The 17,562-nt window shown below is 46.9% G+C and overlaps 1 protein-coding gene across 2 annotated transcripts in view; it reads right to left on the bottom strand.

Moving 5' to 3' along the window:
• slc4a7 (solute carrier family 4 member 7) overlaps positions 1-17,562 on the bottom strand; it is a 130,113-nt gene that overhangs the window by 48,894 nt on the left and 63,657 nt on the right. The window contains exons 1-3 of one of the 2 annotated variants that reach the window (XM_075466381.1): positions 10,335-10,723; positions 3,883-3,964; positions 1,881-2,021 (exon numbers count right to left, since the gene is read on the bottom strand). In XM_075466381.1, coding sequence (XP_075322496.1) covers positions 1,881-2,021; positions 3,883-3,964; positions 10,335-10,391 — 280 coding nt within the window. In that variant the 5' untranslated portion in view covers positions 10,392-10,723. Of the gene's footprint in view, positions 1-1,880; positions 2,022-3,882; positions 3,965-10,334; positions 10,724-17,562 lie in introns of those variants that run through there. The other variant, XM_075466382.1, reaches the window with a different exon arrangement.

Genomic DNA, 17,562 nt, shown 5'->3' with positions numbered 1-17,562 from the left:
CGTAGGACGGCGGCTCGTCTTTAAACACTGACCGTAGGACGGCGGCTCGTCGTCTTTAAACACTGACCGTAGGACGGCGGCTCGTCTTTAAACACTGACCGTAGGACGGCGGCTCGTCTTTAAACACTGACCGTAGGACGGCGGCTCGTCTTTAAACACTGACCGTAGGACGGCGGCTCGTCTTTAAATACTGACCGTAGGGCGGCCGCTCGTCTTTAAACACTGACCGTAGGACGGCCGCTCGTCTTTAAACACTGACCGTAGGACGGCCGCTCGTCTTTAAATACTGACCGTAGGGCGGCCGCTCGTCTTTAAACACTGACCGTAGGACGGCCGCTCGTCTTTAAACACTGACCGTAGGACGGCCGCTCGTCTTTAAACACTGACCGTAGGACGGCGGCTCGTCTTTAAACACTGACCGTAGGACGGCGGCTCGTCTTTAAACACTGACCGTGGGACGGCGGCTCGTCTTTAAACACTGACCGTAGGACGGCCGCTCGTCTTTAAACACTGACCGTAGGACGGCCGCTCGTCTTTAAACACTGACCGTAGGACGGCCGCTCGTCTTTAAACACTGACCGTAGGACGGCGGCTCGTCTTTAAACACTGACCGTAGGACGGCGGCTCGTCTTTAAACACTGACCGTAGGACGGCCGCTCGTCTTTAAACACTGACCGTGGGACGGCGGCTCGTCTTTAAACACTGACCGTGGGACGGCGGCTCGTCTTTAAACACTGACCGTGGGACGGCCGCTCGACTTTAAACACTGACCGTGGGACGGCCGCTCGTCTTTAAACACTGACCGTAGGACGGCGGCTCGTCTTTAAACACTGACCGTAGGACGGCCGCTCGTCTTTAAACACTGACCGTAGGACGGCCGCTCGTCGTCTTTAAACACTGACCGTAGGACGGCGGCTCGTCTTTAAACACTGACCGTAGGACGGCCGCTCTTCGTCTTTAAACACTGACCGTAGGACGGCCGCTCGTCTTTAAACACTGACCGTAGGACGGCCGCTCGTCTTTAAACACTGACCGTGGGACGGCGGCTCGTCTTTAAACACTGACCGTGGGACGGCCGCTCGACTTTAAACACTGACCGTGGGACGGCCGCTCGTCTTTAAACACTGACCGTAGGACGGCGGCTCGTCTTTAAACACTGACCGTAGGACGGCCGCTCGTCTTTAAACACTGACCGTAGGACGGCCGCTCGTCGTCTTTAAACACTGACCGTAGGACGGCGGCTCGTCTTTAAACACTGACCGTAGGACGGCCGCTCGTCGTCTTTAAACACTGACCGTAGGACGGCCGCTCGTCTTTAAACACTGACCGTAGGACGGCCGCTCGTCTTTAAACACTGACCGTGGGACGGCGGCTCGTCTTTAAACACTGACCGTAGGACGGCGGCTCGTCGTCTTTAAACACTGACCGTAGGACGGCCGCTCGTCGTCTTTAAATACTGACCGTAGGACGGCCGCTCGTCGTCTTTAAACACTGACCGTAGGACGGCCGCTCGTCTTTAAACACTGACCGTAGGACGGCCGCTCGTCTTTAAACACTGACCGTAGGACGGCCGCTCGTCTTTAAATACTGACCGTAGGACGGCCGCTCGTCTTTAAATACTGACCGTAGGACGGCGGCTCGTCTTTAAACACTGACCGTAGGACGGCCGCTCGTCTTTAAACACTGACCGTAGGACGGCGGCTCGTCTTTAAACACTGACCGTAGGACGGCCGCTCGTCTTTAAATACTGACCGTAGGACGGCGGCTCGTCTTTAAACACTGACCGTAGGACGGCCGCTCGTCTTTAAACACTGACCGTAGGACGGCCGCTCGTCTTTAAATACTGACCGTAGGACGGCCGCTCGTCTTTAAATACTGACCGTAGGACGGCGACTCTCGGCCGTCTTCCCTGTCCGAGCGGTCGCGGCGCTTCCGGTGGTGGCGGTGTCCTCGGTGGCGGTGCCGCCTCCGGCCCTGACGGCCAAACGGGACGTGGACGCCGACGTAGACGGCTCTGTGACCTTACAAGCCGAGACAGAAGAGACACGACCGTCCAATCACAACTCAGACTCTGCACCACCTGCTCATCAAAACACTTTTTAAATCAACCAATGAACCGGCAGTGAAGTGCATTTTACTGTGTTTTACTCTGAATCTGAACTCCAGGACGTTGATTATTACGAGTTAATTATCATTATTATTATTATTATTATTAATGGCCCTTAAAATCAAATAGGACTCGGTTCTATTCATTTTAGAGGAAAACTAGCTGAAAACCCTCCCAAGACGCCTTCATGTCCAACATAAATCTGAAAAACAAACTTTATTAGTCTCCTATAAACCAAGTTAACCAGCTGCGTTAAAGTGAAAAAGTTTCTCCATGATGTTTTCGCTCCATGTCTTAAGAGTAACCTGGCCAAGTTTGAAGTCTGTAGCATTAAATCTGTAGGACGAGTTTGATCATATGCAAGGCGTGGAATCGGGCAAAAATGGCACCAAAACTCACTTTCCATCCAAAATGGCCGCCTTCCTGTGGACGTGGCACCATGGCGGCATGAGACTTTTTTGTGTGTCTGGGCATGATGAATGAGTGTACCAAATTTCGTTGTCCCACGTGAAACTAATCCCAATGCGGGCACCATTTTTAAGCATCGTAGGGGGCGCTACAGAGTCAATGAGCGACTCCCAAAAATATAAAGTTTAGATTCTTTCATGTCGTCGACTGGCAGGTGGCGCTCGCATGAGTTCTCAAGCACATTTTGCAAAGAATGAGAAGAAAGAACTCCTCCAGAAACAATGGTCCCTAATGATAATAATCATGATCAATAGAATAAAGTCTAATCCGTCTGAATCCGGCTACTTTGTGTCTTTTACGATCGCCGGATTATAAACGCAGAAACGATGAAGCGTTTCTAAACCGTCTGCTCCGTCCACCTCGGACGTCATCCATCAGGTGACCCGTCTCAGGTCGATGAGGTCACACGATTGTTTTCATAAATCTGGAGACCCGATTAACGACAGAGTTTCAACAATCAGCCAATAAACCGAAGCTATGAGGGAAGATGTGAACTTTGCTTCTGTTTCCAGTTTTTATGTAGAAGCCTCGCTCCACTGTCTGTTTCCTTGAATGACTTGCTGCTATCAGTTGTGTGTTTTGCCTTTAAGTGATATTTTAGACTGGAACTACTACGCTGAGAAGACAATTCAACTTGGCAGTGTTTACAGATGACTTTGGTTCTGTCGACTCCGCCGTCTGGAAGAACTTTAACATGAAAATGGCCGAGTAAAAGTTCCGTACCCTTCTCCATGTTTGGTGGATCCGCCGATTACTTTCTTTTCCTGTTCCACAGCAGACAGCAGCAGACTTTTACAAAATAAAAGCCTGTGAGCAGCAGACTTTTACAAAATAAAAGCCTGTGAGCAGCAGACTTTTACAAAATAAAAGCCTGTGAGCAACAGACTTTTACAAAATAAAAGCCTGTGAGCAACAGACTTTTACAAAATAAAAGCCTGTGAGCAACAGACTTTTACAAAATAAAAGCCTGTGAGCAACAGAATTTTACAAAATAAAAGCCTGAGAGCAAAAGACTTTTACAATAATAAAACCTGCATTAATGCGCGATAAAATATTTATCTGCGTTAAATAATGAACAAGTTAACGCGATAATAACGAGTTAACTCGCCCCACCCTAGTTTTTAGATCAAACTCATGAGATTCAGCTTCAGTTTAAACCTCCTGAAGCTCAGTGAAAGCTCACAAATCCGTCCTCATGTCGGCTTTCTGGGTTTAAAACTCACAGTTGTTACTCTGCGTTTGGCTGTGAACTCAGACAGAAGCTGCTGTGCATGTGTGTGTGCACGTGTGTGTGCATGTGTTCTCACTTTCTAGTTCCTCTTTCTCAAAGTTGGTATGGAGGGTGGAGCTGGTCTTCCCCTGGTCCAACACCGCCTCCTCGTCGTTCCCCTGAAACACAAACACACACATGCATCCGTTACATCTCACAGCTTCAACTTTGACCTCTGCGTGACCTGAAACTGAGTTCCTGAAGGTGAAACTACAAAGTAAAAGCCCCCCACAGGACGTGGTGTGACAGGTGAGCATCAGATCCTGCAGGAAACAAACACGACCCCGAACTTTTTCTTCAACAGAGAGTCTTTAAACCAGATTTACATTAAAATAACAAGAAAAAAATGTCCTCAGAGTGACTCGAGTGTGCAGAAATTCACTGTGTAAACACATTTATATCCTGATTAACATGAGCAATGCAAGACCACACACAGCCGTGATGCTGGCGTCACACAGGAAGTGCAGCTCCACACTGGTTGGCTGCAACTCTGCTGAGAGTCTGAGTACGACCTGCTGTCTGTAACACACTATGACAGAAAACTGCGACCCAACACTTCATTTAAAGCTTCTATACTCAGTAAAACTCCTTCTTCCTGTTCCTGGGAGCATATATCAGGGCGTCTGAGGTGTAAAACTCCTTCTTCCTGTTCCTGGGAGCATATATCAGGGCGTCTGAGGTGTAAAACTCCTTCTTCCTGTTCCTGGGAGCATATATCAGGGCGTCTGAAGTGTAAAACTCCTTCTTCCTGTTCCTGGGAGCATATATCAGGGCGCCTGAGGTGTAAAACTCCTTCTTCCTGTTCCTGGGAGCATATATCAGGGCGTCTGAGGTGTTAAACTCCTTCTTCCTGTTCCTGGGAGCATATATCAGGGCGTCTGAGGTGTTAAACTCCTTCTTCCTGTTCCTGGGAGCATATATCAGGGCGTCTGAGGTGTAAAGGCTGAGTTATACTTCTTTTTACTGCCCTTGCGCTTTCTTCTTGCGTTTATGTAAATGGCTCGAGACGTTTATACTTCATTTAGCTTTGTCGGCGGTTGCGTGTGCTGCGTGGCGATTCACCGCCAAGACAGTAGGTGGAGTAGCGGGTTTTTTCAATGACAAGCCTACTACGATGAAAGGAAATTCACCGCCAGGACCTCTTCAAGTGGAGTCATGCTTCTTCTTCTTGTAAATAGCCGGTATTTTGTCAGATTTTCAACACCTTGGCGGTCTAAACGACTACTTTCTTGCCTGAAAATGTTTCAAATGTTGCTAAAGTTATATATTTACAGAGTTTATAGCTCAAGGGAAATCAGCTTTTCAGGCCGGCTGATTTCGACTCTGGCAGGAGTGAAGTGCACTGTGTGTAAACGCTCTGCATACTGTCTGATCGATGAGTATGCCGTTTTCAAGTAGTAGGCTTGCGTCTTTTCTTGCGTAAAGTTTAGAAAAATGAGGTGACACACGCAAGCTCGCAATGGGGGGCTTGCAACCGCGCAAGGGCTTGCGTTTCTCCTTGCGTCTTGCTTTGCGTCTTGCGTTACCGACTATAAACCAGGCTTAAAACTCCTTCTTCCTGTTCCTGGGGGCATATATCAGGGCGTCTGAGGTGTAAAACTCCTTCTTCCTGTTCCTGGGAGCATATATCAGGGCGCCTGAGGTGTAAAACTCCTTCCTGTTCCTGGGAGCATATATCAGGGCGTCTGAGGTGTAAAACTCCTTCCTGTTCCTGGGAGCATATATCAGGGCGTCTGAGGTGTATAAACTCCTTCTTCCTGTTCCTGGGAGCATATATCAGGGCGTTTGAGGTGTAAAACTCCTTCTTCCTGTTCCTGGGAGCGTATATCAGGGCGTCTGAGGTGTAAAACTCCTTCTTCCTGTTCCTGGGAGCATATATCAGGGCGTCTGAGGCGTAAAACTCCTTCTTCCTGTTCCTGGGAGCATATATCAGGGCGTCTGAGGTGTAAAACTCCTTCTTCCTGTTCCTGGGAGCGTATATCAGGGCGTCTGAGGTGTAAAACTCCTTCTTCCTGTTCCTGGGAGCGTATATCAGGGCGTCTGAGGTGTAAAACTCCTTCTTCCTGTTCCTGGGAGCGTATATCAGGGCGTCTGAGGTGTAAAACTCCTTCTTCCTGTTCCTGGGAGCATATATCAGGGCGTCTGAGGCGTAAAACTCCTTCTTCCTGTTCCTGGGAGCATATATCAGGGCGTCTGAGGTGTAAAACTCCTTCTTCCTGTTCCTGGGAGCATATATCAGGGCGTCTGAGGTGTAAAACTCCTTCTTCCTGTTCCTGGGAGCGTATATCAGGGCGTCTGAGGTGTAAAACTCCTTCTTCCTGTTCCTGGGAGCGTATATCAGGGCGTCTGAGGTGTAAAACTCCTTCTTCCTGTTCCTGGGAGCATATATCAGGGCGTCTGAGGTGTAAAACTCCTTCTTCCTGTTCCTGGGAGCATATATCAGGGCGTCTGAGGTGTAAAACTCCTTCTTCCTGTTCCTGGGAGCATATATCAGGGCGTCTGAGGTGTAAAACTCCTTCTTCCTGTTCCTGGGAGCATATATCAGGGCCTCCTTTGAAGGACATATTTGACGAAGGATCCGAGGGAATGCCCTCAATGATCCAGCTCCCAGGACCAAAAACAGACTCATTTAAACCCACATCCACAAACCACAACCTTGTTTACGTCTCACAGCTGTGATTCACCTAAACACGTCTGTGGCGAGACTAGAAGGAAACCTCTGCATCACACTTTGAGAGCGCTATGTTGGGCACAAAAAGGCACGAAAGGGGGGCTGCAGGGAGCCGATCCCGACAGATTCCATAAAGTCTGTCAGGTCTAACCGGGGCGACGGTTAAACAGGGTCAACAACTGTGGATTAAATTCTACTGTCTGTAGAAATGCAATATGCTCATAAACTCAGAACATTCATGTTCAAACATTTAGATTCAGAAGGAAAACAGCAGCAGCTGCTATGTAGTGCATCCCTGCATCATGTCGAAATTACTTTTTATCCTCAGTTCAGGCTCGGTTCAGGCTCAAGTTCAGGCTCGGTTTCAGGCTTAAGTTCAGGCTCGGGTTCAGGCTCGGTTTCAGGCTCAAGTTCTTCTCGGTTTCAGGCTCAAGTTCAGGCTCGGTTCAGGCTTAAGTTCAGGCTCGGTTCAGGCTTAAGTTCAGGCTCGGTTCAGGCTCAAGTTCAGGCTCGGTTCAGGCTTAAGTTCAGGCTCGGTTCAGGCTTAAGTTCAGGCTCGGTTCAGGCTCAAGTTCAGGCTCGGTTTCAGGCTCGGTTTCAGGCTCGGTTCAGGCTTAAGTTCAGGCTCGGTTCAGGCTCAAGTTCAGGCTCGGTTCAGGCTTAAGTTCAGGCTCGGTTCAGGCTCAAGTTCAGGCTCGGTTCAGGCTCAAGTTCAGGCTCAGTTTCAGGCTCGGTTTCAGGCTCGGTTCAGGCTTAAGTTCAGGCTCGGTTTCAGGCTCGGTTTCAGGCTCGGTTCAGGCTTAAGTTCAGGCTCAAGTTCAGGCTCGGTTTCAGGCTCGGTTCAGGCTCGGTTTCAGGCTCGGTTCAGGCTCGGTTACAGGTTCAGGCTCAGTTTCAGGCTCGGTTCAGGCTCAAGTTCAGGCTCGGTTACAGGTTCAGGATCAGTTTCAAGGCTCAGTTCAGGTTCGGTTTCAGGCTCGGTTCAGGCTAAAGTTCAGGCTCGGTTTCAGGCTCGGTTCAGGCTAGGTTTCAGGCTCAAGTTCAGACTCGCTTCAGGCTTCGTTACAGGTTCAGGCTCAGTTTCAGGCTCAGTTCAGGTTCGGTTTCAGGCTCGGTTCAGGCTAAAGTTCTTCTCGGTTTCAGGCTCAAGTTCAGGCTCGGTTCAGGCTCAAGTTCAGGCTCGGTTCAGGCTCAAGTTCAGGCTCAAGTTCAGGCTCAGTTCAGGCTCAAGTTCAGGCTCAGTAGCCTCTGTGTTTCTGTGGCTAACTATCGTTAGCATGTAGCAGCGTAGCCTCTGTGTTTCTGTGGCTAACTAGCGGTTAGCATGTAGCAGCGTAACCTGCCTCCTGCAGATGGTTCTGATGAGTTGGACGGGCCTTTGAGCGTTCTTCTTCTGTCTTCCTCGGCCCACCAGAGCATCCTTTCTTCTTCATGACCTTCCAGACAGTTCACATTTATGAAAATGAGCCTGGAATGAGCTCTTAAATCACACCTGAACTGTCTGAGGAGCAGAGGGGGGGCTCAGAGAAGGATGGAGGTTTCTGCCACAGTGAGGGTCCTGACGGAGGAGAAACAGCCGAAGCTCAAAGCGCCCTGGTCCTAATGAGCGGCGTGATGGATACATCCGGTTCATGGGGGTTAAATATAGATTTCACAGACTGGTGGACACACAGCTTCCTGTCATCACAGCGTCTGTTATCACACGGAGTGGAACATCAGTCGCCAACAGGAAGTGCAGACATGTGGAGAGCTGTGTTCAGCCATCCTGATGGAGTCAGCCCATCTTTGCTGCTCATTAAAAACTGTTTTTCACTCCATCCAGACACTTTCCATCAGTTTCATCTCCATCGTCAGGTTTGGAGGGAATGAACTAAACTGTGACTAAGACTGGTTTTTAACCACAGCCATTTTAAACTGGATCTTGAGGCACTTTGTTCCCAGCAGCCTGTCACAGAGACATCATTTGTTCCCATTTCTTTAGCTGCATCTGTGAAAAACAGCTTCATAGTTTCAACTTTTTTTGTACATTTACGTTAAAACTGCTTTCAGTTACCAAAAGAGTCAAATTAATATATGAAATTCAGTTTAAAAAAAAATCCTAATCCCAAAATAATGAACGTTATCGCGTCTAAAAGTAGGAAAAAAACAGAGAAGAATAAGAATTACATGTTATTCAACATCAAGAAAAAGTAAATAAGATTAAATTTAAAGCTTAAAAAAGGAATATAAGAAATAATATAATGACTAATTATGGAACAATTAATATAAATGACATGATTAAACTGTTTTATGCCACCAGAAATGAATAATCTAGAAGCTCTTTGTATATTTTAGACTGGAATTAAGATTTTTCGGCAGTTTACGTTTTAGGAAGACTACATCTCAGCTGAGGTGTCTCTACCACTGTTTCTCAATCTAAATTAGATACTGCACTACTTCCTCGACCAAATGTCTCTCATGTCCAAAATATCTGGCCGGTCTGGACAAATTTTACTTCAAAACGTAGGCATTTTTGTCCTCTTTCACACAAAGTCACACTCATTGAGCTCTGCCTCACATATTTCTTACAAATTGCCTCTGAGCCCAGAGGTCGCCTCTCCATTTCCTAAAGTCATCATTCAGGTGAAAAATGATTTTAAAACTGCCATAAAAAAACGAGCCACACATAGTAGCCGAATGAAAATTACACCGCTGGCTTCTGCCGTCTCTTGGGGCGCTGAGGGTTCAAGAATTATTCGAATACAACTTTTACTTTTCGAACAGGGACCGTTCAAGACAGTCAATTGCAGTCAAAATTATAGTGCAATTTTAAGAAGCCATAGTGAGCGTACATGTCAGTGACACAGAGGCACCTGCTCCTGTTACCGGGGCAACGAGCCGCACCTGCTCCGGTTACCAGGGCAACACCTTGAGCCGCACCTGCTCCTGTTACCGGGGCAACGCCTTGTTAGCCTGCTCTGTTCTAATTTTCCAAATTCCAAAGAAGAGCTTTGGGATGTCCTTCAAGAAGCCTGGAGAACTATTCCTGAAGACTCCTTAAAGAAAGGACAGAAAGCTCGTCTGAGAGGGTTCAGGCTGTGCTGGAGGAGAAAGGAGCTCAGAGCAGATATTCACTTTAAAGCTGCTCAGAACTGAACTAACTCTGGTTCTGACCCAGATTCTGGGTTTAGATTCAGGTTTGAGTGAATGAAGCTGATCAGGACTGAAAGATGAGAGGGACCGGGGGGGAAAGGGAAGATATCTGGGGAAAAGATTCAGTTTGAGGCTTCTAAGAATATGATATCACCCTGAAGGAATATGAGCTCAGATTTTTAGGATCCAGTTTCAGATTTAAGTGTGCAGAAGAACGAAATGTCCAGAACTTCCCGCTTTACGACCTTAAACTCTGACCTTAGCTCCTGGAAACCCGTTCTCCGTGTCGACCGCGGGTCCAGCTTTAAATCCTGATTATTTATCAGGTTAAACGTGTGAAAGGAGTTCCTTTCAGGCTGAACTCTACACCTGCTGCAGGTGGAGACGTTTCTCCAACAGCTACAGCTCTGAGGCGCTTTCACAGCCCCTGAAAGACGGTTTGTGGGGGATGAAAGCGTTCCGCTCTGCTTCTTTACATGCAGCCGAGCCCGTTTCCCTCTTTCTGCTCACAGCTCTGTTGCTGCTAAACTTCCTCATTTCCTCTAATGTTGCAAAACCCCAAAGATAAAGTCAAAAACATGTGGAGCACTTTAGCTGCGAGCGCACCAAAACAAATGAAGCATCGGAGTCCGAAGCGGAAGCCGAACGGGACCCAGAATGTGTTTGTGAGAGCAGCAGATACGTACCAGCGCCATGGCTCGGGCCACCCTGCGACTGGCAGAACCCCCCCAAACATCTCCCATAGCCCGGGACGGTGCGAAAGCCCCGCTGCTCCGGCTGCAAACTGCACCAAAAAACCAGAAAAGGTCCCAACCCGGAGAGGATCTGCGGCGTGGAAAGCAGGGAGCCGGAGAGGAATAAACGCCAGCAGACGTGCGTGGATCCGCAGATCCGGTTCAGAACTACAGAGCGCTGCCAGCTGAGCTCAGATATGATTCATGTATTTATAGCAGAGCGAGTTGCGTCACCGAACACCAGGCAGAGCGAGCGGCGGGCCCGGAGGTCTGCGAACACAGCAGAGAGGGGCAGAGGAGCAGGGGGGCGGGGCCTCCCGCACACATGTGATCCTCATTTGCGGGCAGGAAGAAGACGAACGGAGCAAATCAAAGTGAACTCCTGAACCGGCTCCTCTGAGCGCCGCTTGTCCACAGTGTCGCTTTACAGAAGAAAAACAAGTCAGGAGCATCAGGTGACTGAGGCCACGAGTGGTGAAACAAAAAGGCCCGAGTCAGCCCCGCCGAGTCAACAAGTGCCAGAGTAAGAGCCAAACTGGGTTAATCAGCAACGAGTCAGGAGAGGAAGAGGAAAGGATGGAAATAATCCAGCTGCTTTCTGACACAAACATCCACTCACAGCAGCTGGAACAGCTGGTTAACTGCAGCTAAACAGCAGCTGGAACAGCTGGTTAAACTCCAGAAACAGCTGGTTAACTGCAGCTAAAGAGCAGCTGGTTAACTGCAGCTAAACAGCAGCTGGAACAGCTGGTTAAACTCCTGAAACAGCTGTTAACTGTAGCTAAACATCAGCTGGAACAGCTGGTTAAACTCCTGGAACAGCTGTTAACTGCAGCTAAAGAGCAGCTGGTTAACTGCAGCTAAACAGCAGCTGGAACAGCTGGTTAAACTCCTGAAACAGCTGTTAACTGTAGCTAAACATCAGCTGGAACAGCTGGTTAAACTCCTGGAACAGCTGTTAACTGCAGCTAAACAGCAGCTGGAACAGCTGGTTAAACTCCTGAAACAGCTGGTTAACTGCAGCTAAAGAGCAGCTGGTTAACTGCAGCTAAACAGCAGCTGGAACAGCTGGTTAAACTCCTGAAACAGCTGTTAACTGTAGCTAAACATCAGCTGGAACAGCTGGTTAAACTCCTGGAACAGCTGTTAACTGCAGCTAAACAGCAGCTGGAACAGCTGGTTAACTGCAGCTAAACAGCAGCTGGAACAGCTGGTTAAACTCCTGGAACAGCTGTTAATTGCAGCTAAACAGCAGCTGGAACAGCTGGTTAACTGCAGCTAAACAGCAGCTGGAACAGCTGGTTAAACTCCTGAAACAAATGGTTAACTGCAGCTAAACAGCAGCTGGAACAGCTGGTTAAACTCCTGAAACAAATGGTTAACTGCAGCTAAACAGCAGCTGGAACAGCTGGTTAACTGCAGCTAAACAGCAGCTGGAACAGCTGGTTAAACTCCTGAAACAAATGGTTAACTGCAGCTAAACAGCAGCTGGAACAGCTGGTTAAACTCCTGAAACAAATGGTTAACTGCAGCTAAACAGCAGCTGGAACAGCTGGTTAAACTCCTGGAACAGCTGGTTAACTGCAGCTAAACAGCAGCTGGAACAGCTGGTTAAACTCCTGGAACAGCTGGTTAACTGCAGCTAAACAGCAGCTGGAACAGCTGGTTAAACTCCAGAAACAGCTGGTTAACTGCAGCTAAACAGAAGCTGGAACAGCTGGTTAAACTCCTGAAACAGCTGGTTAACTGCAGCTAAACAGCAGCTGGAACAGCTGGTTAAACTCCTGAAACAGCTGGTTAACTGCAGCTAAACAGCAGCTGGAACAGCTGGTTAAACTCCTGAAACAGCTGGTTAACTGCAGCTAAACAGCAGCTGGAACAGCTGGTTAAACTCCTGGAACAGCTGGTTAACTGCAGCTAAACAGCAGCTGGAACAGCTGGTTAAACTCCTGGAACAGCTGGTTAACTGCAGCTAAACAGCAGCTGGAACAGCTGGTTAAACCCCTGAAACAGCTGGTTAACTGCAGATAAACAGCAGCTGGAACAGCTGGTTAAACTCCAGAAACAGCTGTTAACTGCAGCTAAACAACAGCTGGAACAGCTGGTTAAACTCCAGAAACAGCTGTTAACTGCAGCTAAACAGCAGCTGGAACAGCTGGTTAAACTCCTGAAACAGCAGCTGTTAACTGCAGATAAACAGCAGCTGGAACAGCTGGTTAAACTCCAGAAACAGCTGGTTAACTGCAGCTAAACAGCAGCTGGAACAGCTGGTTAAACTCCTGAAACAGCAGCTGTTAACTGCAGATAAACAGCAGCTGGAACAGCTGGTTAAACTCCAGAAACAGCTGGTTAACTGCAGCTAAACAGCAGCTGGAACAGCTGGTTAAACTCCTGAAACAGCTGGTTAACTGCAGCTAAACAGCAGCTGGAACAGCTGGAACAGCTGGACCACAGCCTGGACTGAAAATACATCACCGAGACTGGGTTAACTGGGATTATTGCTTTTTATTATCTGAATCTAAATACAATTTATACGTCAACAATACGGGGATTAACGAGGCATCACTGGACCGAAGTCCTACATGAAGTCAGACACGATTTAAGACCCACAAGTCTCACTCAAAAGGCCACATCAGGACTAATAAAGCTACAAGTCCAGAGTCAGAAACTACACCATCAGACCAACAAACACTGAATCTAGTAGGGATGGGAATCCAGAACCGGTTCCCGGTGTTTCAATTCCTTGGAATCGTTTTGGCGATTTTGCAAACGATTCCCTTATCGATTCCAGTGGGCGCGGATGACGTCACCACGCAGCGCTGCGTGGCGAGTCCAGTGCAGCCAGCAGCCAACAGTAAACATGGCGCCCAAGCGGTACAAACGCTCGAAAGTTTGGTTACACATCCCTAAAAAAGACGACAACAGGGCAACTTGCAAAGTGAATATTCCACCAAAGGGAGGAAATACTACCAACATGCAATAACTATGAATGAATGATTAACGTCGGTGAATCTGAACCCAGCAACGTTAGCAACGTTAGCATGTCCTCGGCTAACACTGCAGGTAACTAACTAACAAACACTGCCTATCATGTTAGCACCATTTGCCTGATTGTAAAAGCTGCTGTTAGTAACGGTTAAGGTTAAATGAATGCCTTCTCAGGCATTACATTTAGATGAAATCATGAGAGACAGAGCCTGACTGGCTCAGAGCCAGAGGCTGGTGGTACTACCCCCAGTTCACCTCTACCTCCAGCTTCTCCTTTCACCAGAGCAGGAAGAGTTAAATTACCCAGGCCAGGATAGACCAATGTGGACCTCACCGCTGTTGGGTTTGTGAGGTCATGACTCGTGTTACTTCTAAACTAAACAAAGTTGATGCTGATCGACCGGTTTGTTGTCCTTTTTCTCCAAATGAGAATCGATAAGGGAACCGACAAAGAACCGAATCGTTAAGCAGAATCGAAAATGGAATTGGAATCGTAAAAATCTTATCAACTCCCACCCCTAGAATCTAGTCTTTCTGAAGTTTGAATCTGAGCAGCTGTGAGCCTGCGAGCCTTAAATAAAGAACTTTCTCCCTTTGCTCCGGCTGGCTCTGGTTGTTTACTCCAGACTTTCTGCATGTCATCCTGATCTCTGTGGGAGAATCCGTCGGACAGATCCAATTAGCTGCAGAAGAATATGCTCATTCTGAGGGAGCTCTCAGGTTTCTGTGCATGTGCAGCTTCCCGTTTCACCATCTGTGGCCGTGCATCTGCAAACCATAACGGCGTTCTGCTTTGGGAAGCTCTGCCCTGTAGGAGCCTCACGCCAGGTTATTCCACTCGGCTCAGGAATCCCAATACGAGTCGACAACAAGCTGCAACACGAGCGCAGCCGGCCGGCTTTTGCATTTCCTCCACCGTGTCGTCACACGCTCACCGAAGTAAAAGCATGTTTTCTGCTCACCGAGAGGCTGCCTATCACTCATCTAAGGACCGGCTTCCCTCCGCCAGCTTTTATTCAGTTTTACTCAGTTTTACTCGCAGCAGATTCTCAGTTTTACTCACAGCAGATTCTCAGTTTTACTCGTAGCTGATTCTCAGTTTTACTCGCAGCAGATTCTCAGTTTTACTCGCAGCAGATTCTCAGTTTTACTCACAGCAGATTCTCAGTTTTACTCAATTTTACTCGCAGCAGATTCTCAGTTTTACTCGCAGCAGATTCTCAGTTTTACTCGCAGCAGATTCTCAGTTTTACTCAGTTTTACTCGCAGCAGATTCTCAGTTTTACTCGCAGCAGATTTTCAGTTTTACTCGCAGCAGATTCTCAGTTTTACTCGCAGCAGATTCTCAGTTTTACTCAGTTTTACTCGCAGCAGATTCTCAGTTTTACTCAGTTTTACTCGCAGCAGACTCTCAGTTTTACTCAGTTTTACTCGCAGCAGATTCTCAGTTTTACTCGCAGCAGATTTTCAGTTTTACTCGCAGCAGATTCTCAGTTTTACTCGCAGCAGATTCTCAGTTTTACTCAGTTTTACTCGCAGCAGATTCTCAGTTTTACTCAGTTTTACTCGCAGCAGACTCTCAGTTTTACTCAGTTTTACTCGCAGCAGATTCTCAGTTTTACTCACAGCAGATTCTCAGTTTTACTCGCAGCAGATTCTCAGTTTTACTCGCAGCAGATTCTCAGTTTTACTCACAGCAGACTCTCAGTTTTACTCAGTTTTACTCGCAGCAGATTCTCAGTTTTACTCAGTTTTACTCGCAGCAGATTCTCAGTTTTACTCAGTTTTACTCGCAGCAGACTCTCAGTTTTACTCAGTTTTACTCGCAGCAGATTCTCAGTTTTACTCGCAGCAGATTCTCAGTTTTACTCGCAGCAGATTCTCAGTTTTACTCAGTTTTACTCGCAGCAGATTCTCAGTTTTACTCAGTTTTACTCGCAGCAGACTCTCAGTTTTACTCAGTTTTACTCGCAGCAGATTCTCAGTTTTACTCACAGCAGATTCTCAGTTTTACTCAGTTTTACTCGCAGCAGATTCTCAGTTTTACTCGCAGCAGATTCTCAGTTTTACTCAGTTTTACTCGCAGCAGATTCTCAGTTTTACTCGCAGCTGATTCTCAGTTTTACTCGCAGCAGATTCTCAGTTTTACTCGCAGCAGATTCTCAGTTTTACTCGCAGCAGATTCTCAGTTTTACTCGCAGCAGATTCTCAGTTTTACTCAGTTTTACTCGCAGCAGATTCTCAGTTTTACTCAGTTTTACTCGCAGCAGATTCTCAGTTTTACTCGCAGCAGATTCTCAGTTTTACTCGCAGCAGATTCTCAGTTTTACTCAGTTTTACTCGCAGCAGATTCTCAGTTTTACTCAGTTTTACTCGCAGCAGATTCTCAGTTTTACTCAGTTTTACTCGCAGCAGATTCTCAGTTTTACTCAGTTTTACTCGCAGCAGATTCTCAGTTTTACTCACAGCAGATTCTCAGTTTTACTCAGTTTTACTCGCAGCAGATTCTCAGTTTTACTCGCAGCAGATTCTCAGTTTTACTCGCAGCTGATTCTCAGTTTTACTCGCAGCAGATTCTCAGTTTTACTCGCAGCAGATTCTCAGTTTTACTCGCAGCAGATTCTCAGTTTTACTCGCAGCATATTCTCAGTTTTACTCACAGCAGATTCTCAGTTTTACTCACAGCAGATTCTCAGTTTTACTCAGTTTTACTCGCAGCAGATTCTCAGTTTTACTCAGTTTTACTCGCAGCAGATTCTCAGTTTTACTCACAGCAGATTCTCAGTTTTACTCAATTTTACTCGCAGCAGATTCTCAGTTTTACTCACAGCAGATTCTCAGTTTTACTCAGTTTTACTCGCAGCAGATTCTCAGTTTTACTCAGTTTTACTCACAGCAGATTCTCAGTTTTACTCACAGCAGATTCTCAGTTTTACTCACAGCAGATTCTCAGTTTTACTCGCAGCAGATTCTCAGTTTTACTCGCAGCAGATTCTCAGTTTTACTCGCAGCAGATTCTCAGTTTTACTCAGTTTTACTCGCAGCAGATTCTCAGTTTTAATCAGTTTTACTCACAGCAGATTCTCAGTTTTACTCACAGCAGATTCTCAGTTTTACTCGCAGCAGATTCTCAGTTTTACTCGCAGCAGATTCTCAGTTTTACTCGCAGCAGATTCTCAGTTTTACTCGCAGCAGATTCTCAGTTTTACTCGCAGCAGATTCTCAGTTTTACTCAGTTTTACTCGCAGCAGATTCTCAGTTTTACTGGCAGCAGATTCTCAGTTTTACTCAGTTTTACTCGCAGCAGATTCTCAGTTTTACTCAGTTTTACTCGCAGCAGATTCTCAGTTTTACTCAGTTTTACTCACAGCAGATTCTCAGTTTTACTCACAGCAGATTCTCAGTTTTACTCGCAGCAGATTCTCAGTTTTACTCGCAGCAGATTCTCAGTTTTACTCGCAGCAGATTCTCAGTTTTACTCAGTTTTACTCGCAGCAGATTCTCAGTTTTACTCGCAGCAGATTCTCAGTTTTACTCGCAGCAGATTCTCAGTTTTACTCGCAGCAGATTCTCAGTTTTACTCGCAGCAGATTCTCAGTTTTACTCGCAGCAGATTCTCAGTTTTACTCAGTTTTACTCGCAGCAGATTCTCAGTTTTACTCGCAGCAGATTCTCAGTTTTACTCGCAGCAGATTCTCAGTTTTACTCGCAGCAGATTCTCAGTTTTACTCGCAGCAGATTCTCAGTTTTACTCGCAGCAGATTCTCAGTTTTACTCGCAGCAGATTCTCAGTTTTACTCACAGCAGATTCTCAGTTTTACTCAGTTTTACTCGCAGCAGATTCTCAGTTTTACTCACAGCAGATTCTCAGTTTTACTCACAGCAGATTCTCAGTTTTACTCAGTTTTACTCGCAGCAGATTCTCAGTTTTACTCGCAGCAGATTCACAGTTTTACTCAGTTTTACTCGCAGCAGATTCTCAGTTTTACTCAGTTTTACTCGCAGCAGATTCTCAGTTTTACTCGCAGCAGATTCTCAGTTTTACTCACAGCAGATTCTCAGTTTTACTCACAGCAGATTCTCAGTTTTACTCACAGCAGATTCTCAGTTTTACTCAGTTTTACTCGCAGCAGATTCTCAGTTTTACTCACAGCAGATTCTCAGTTTTACTCAGTTTTACTCGCAGCAGATT

The sequence above is a fragment of the Odontesthes bonariensis genome, chromosome 5 (assembly GCF_027942865.1).
Source record: "Odontesthes bonariensis isolate fOdoBon6 chromosome 5, fOdoBon6.hap1, whole genome shotgun sequence".
NCBI classification, from domain to species: domain Eukaryota; kingdom Metazoa; phylum Chordata; class Actinopteri; order Atheriniformes; family Atherinopsidae; genus Odontesthes; species Odontesthes bonariensis.
The sequence above is the reverse complement of the archived record's forward strand: the minus strand, read 5'-3'. Positions and strand labels throughout refer to the sequence as shown.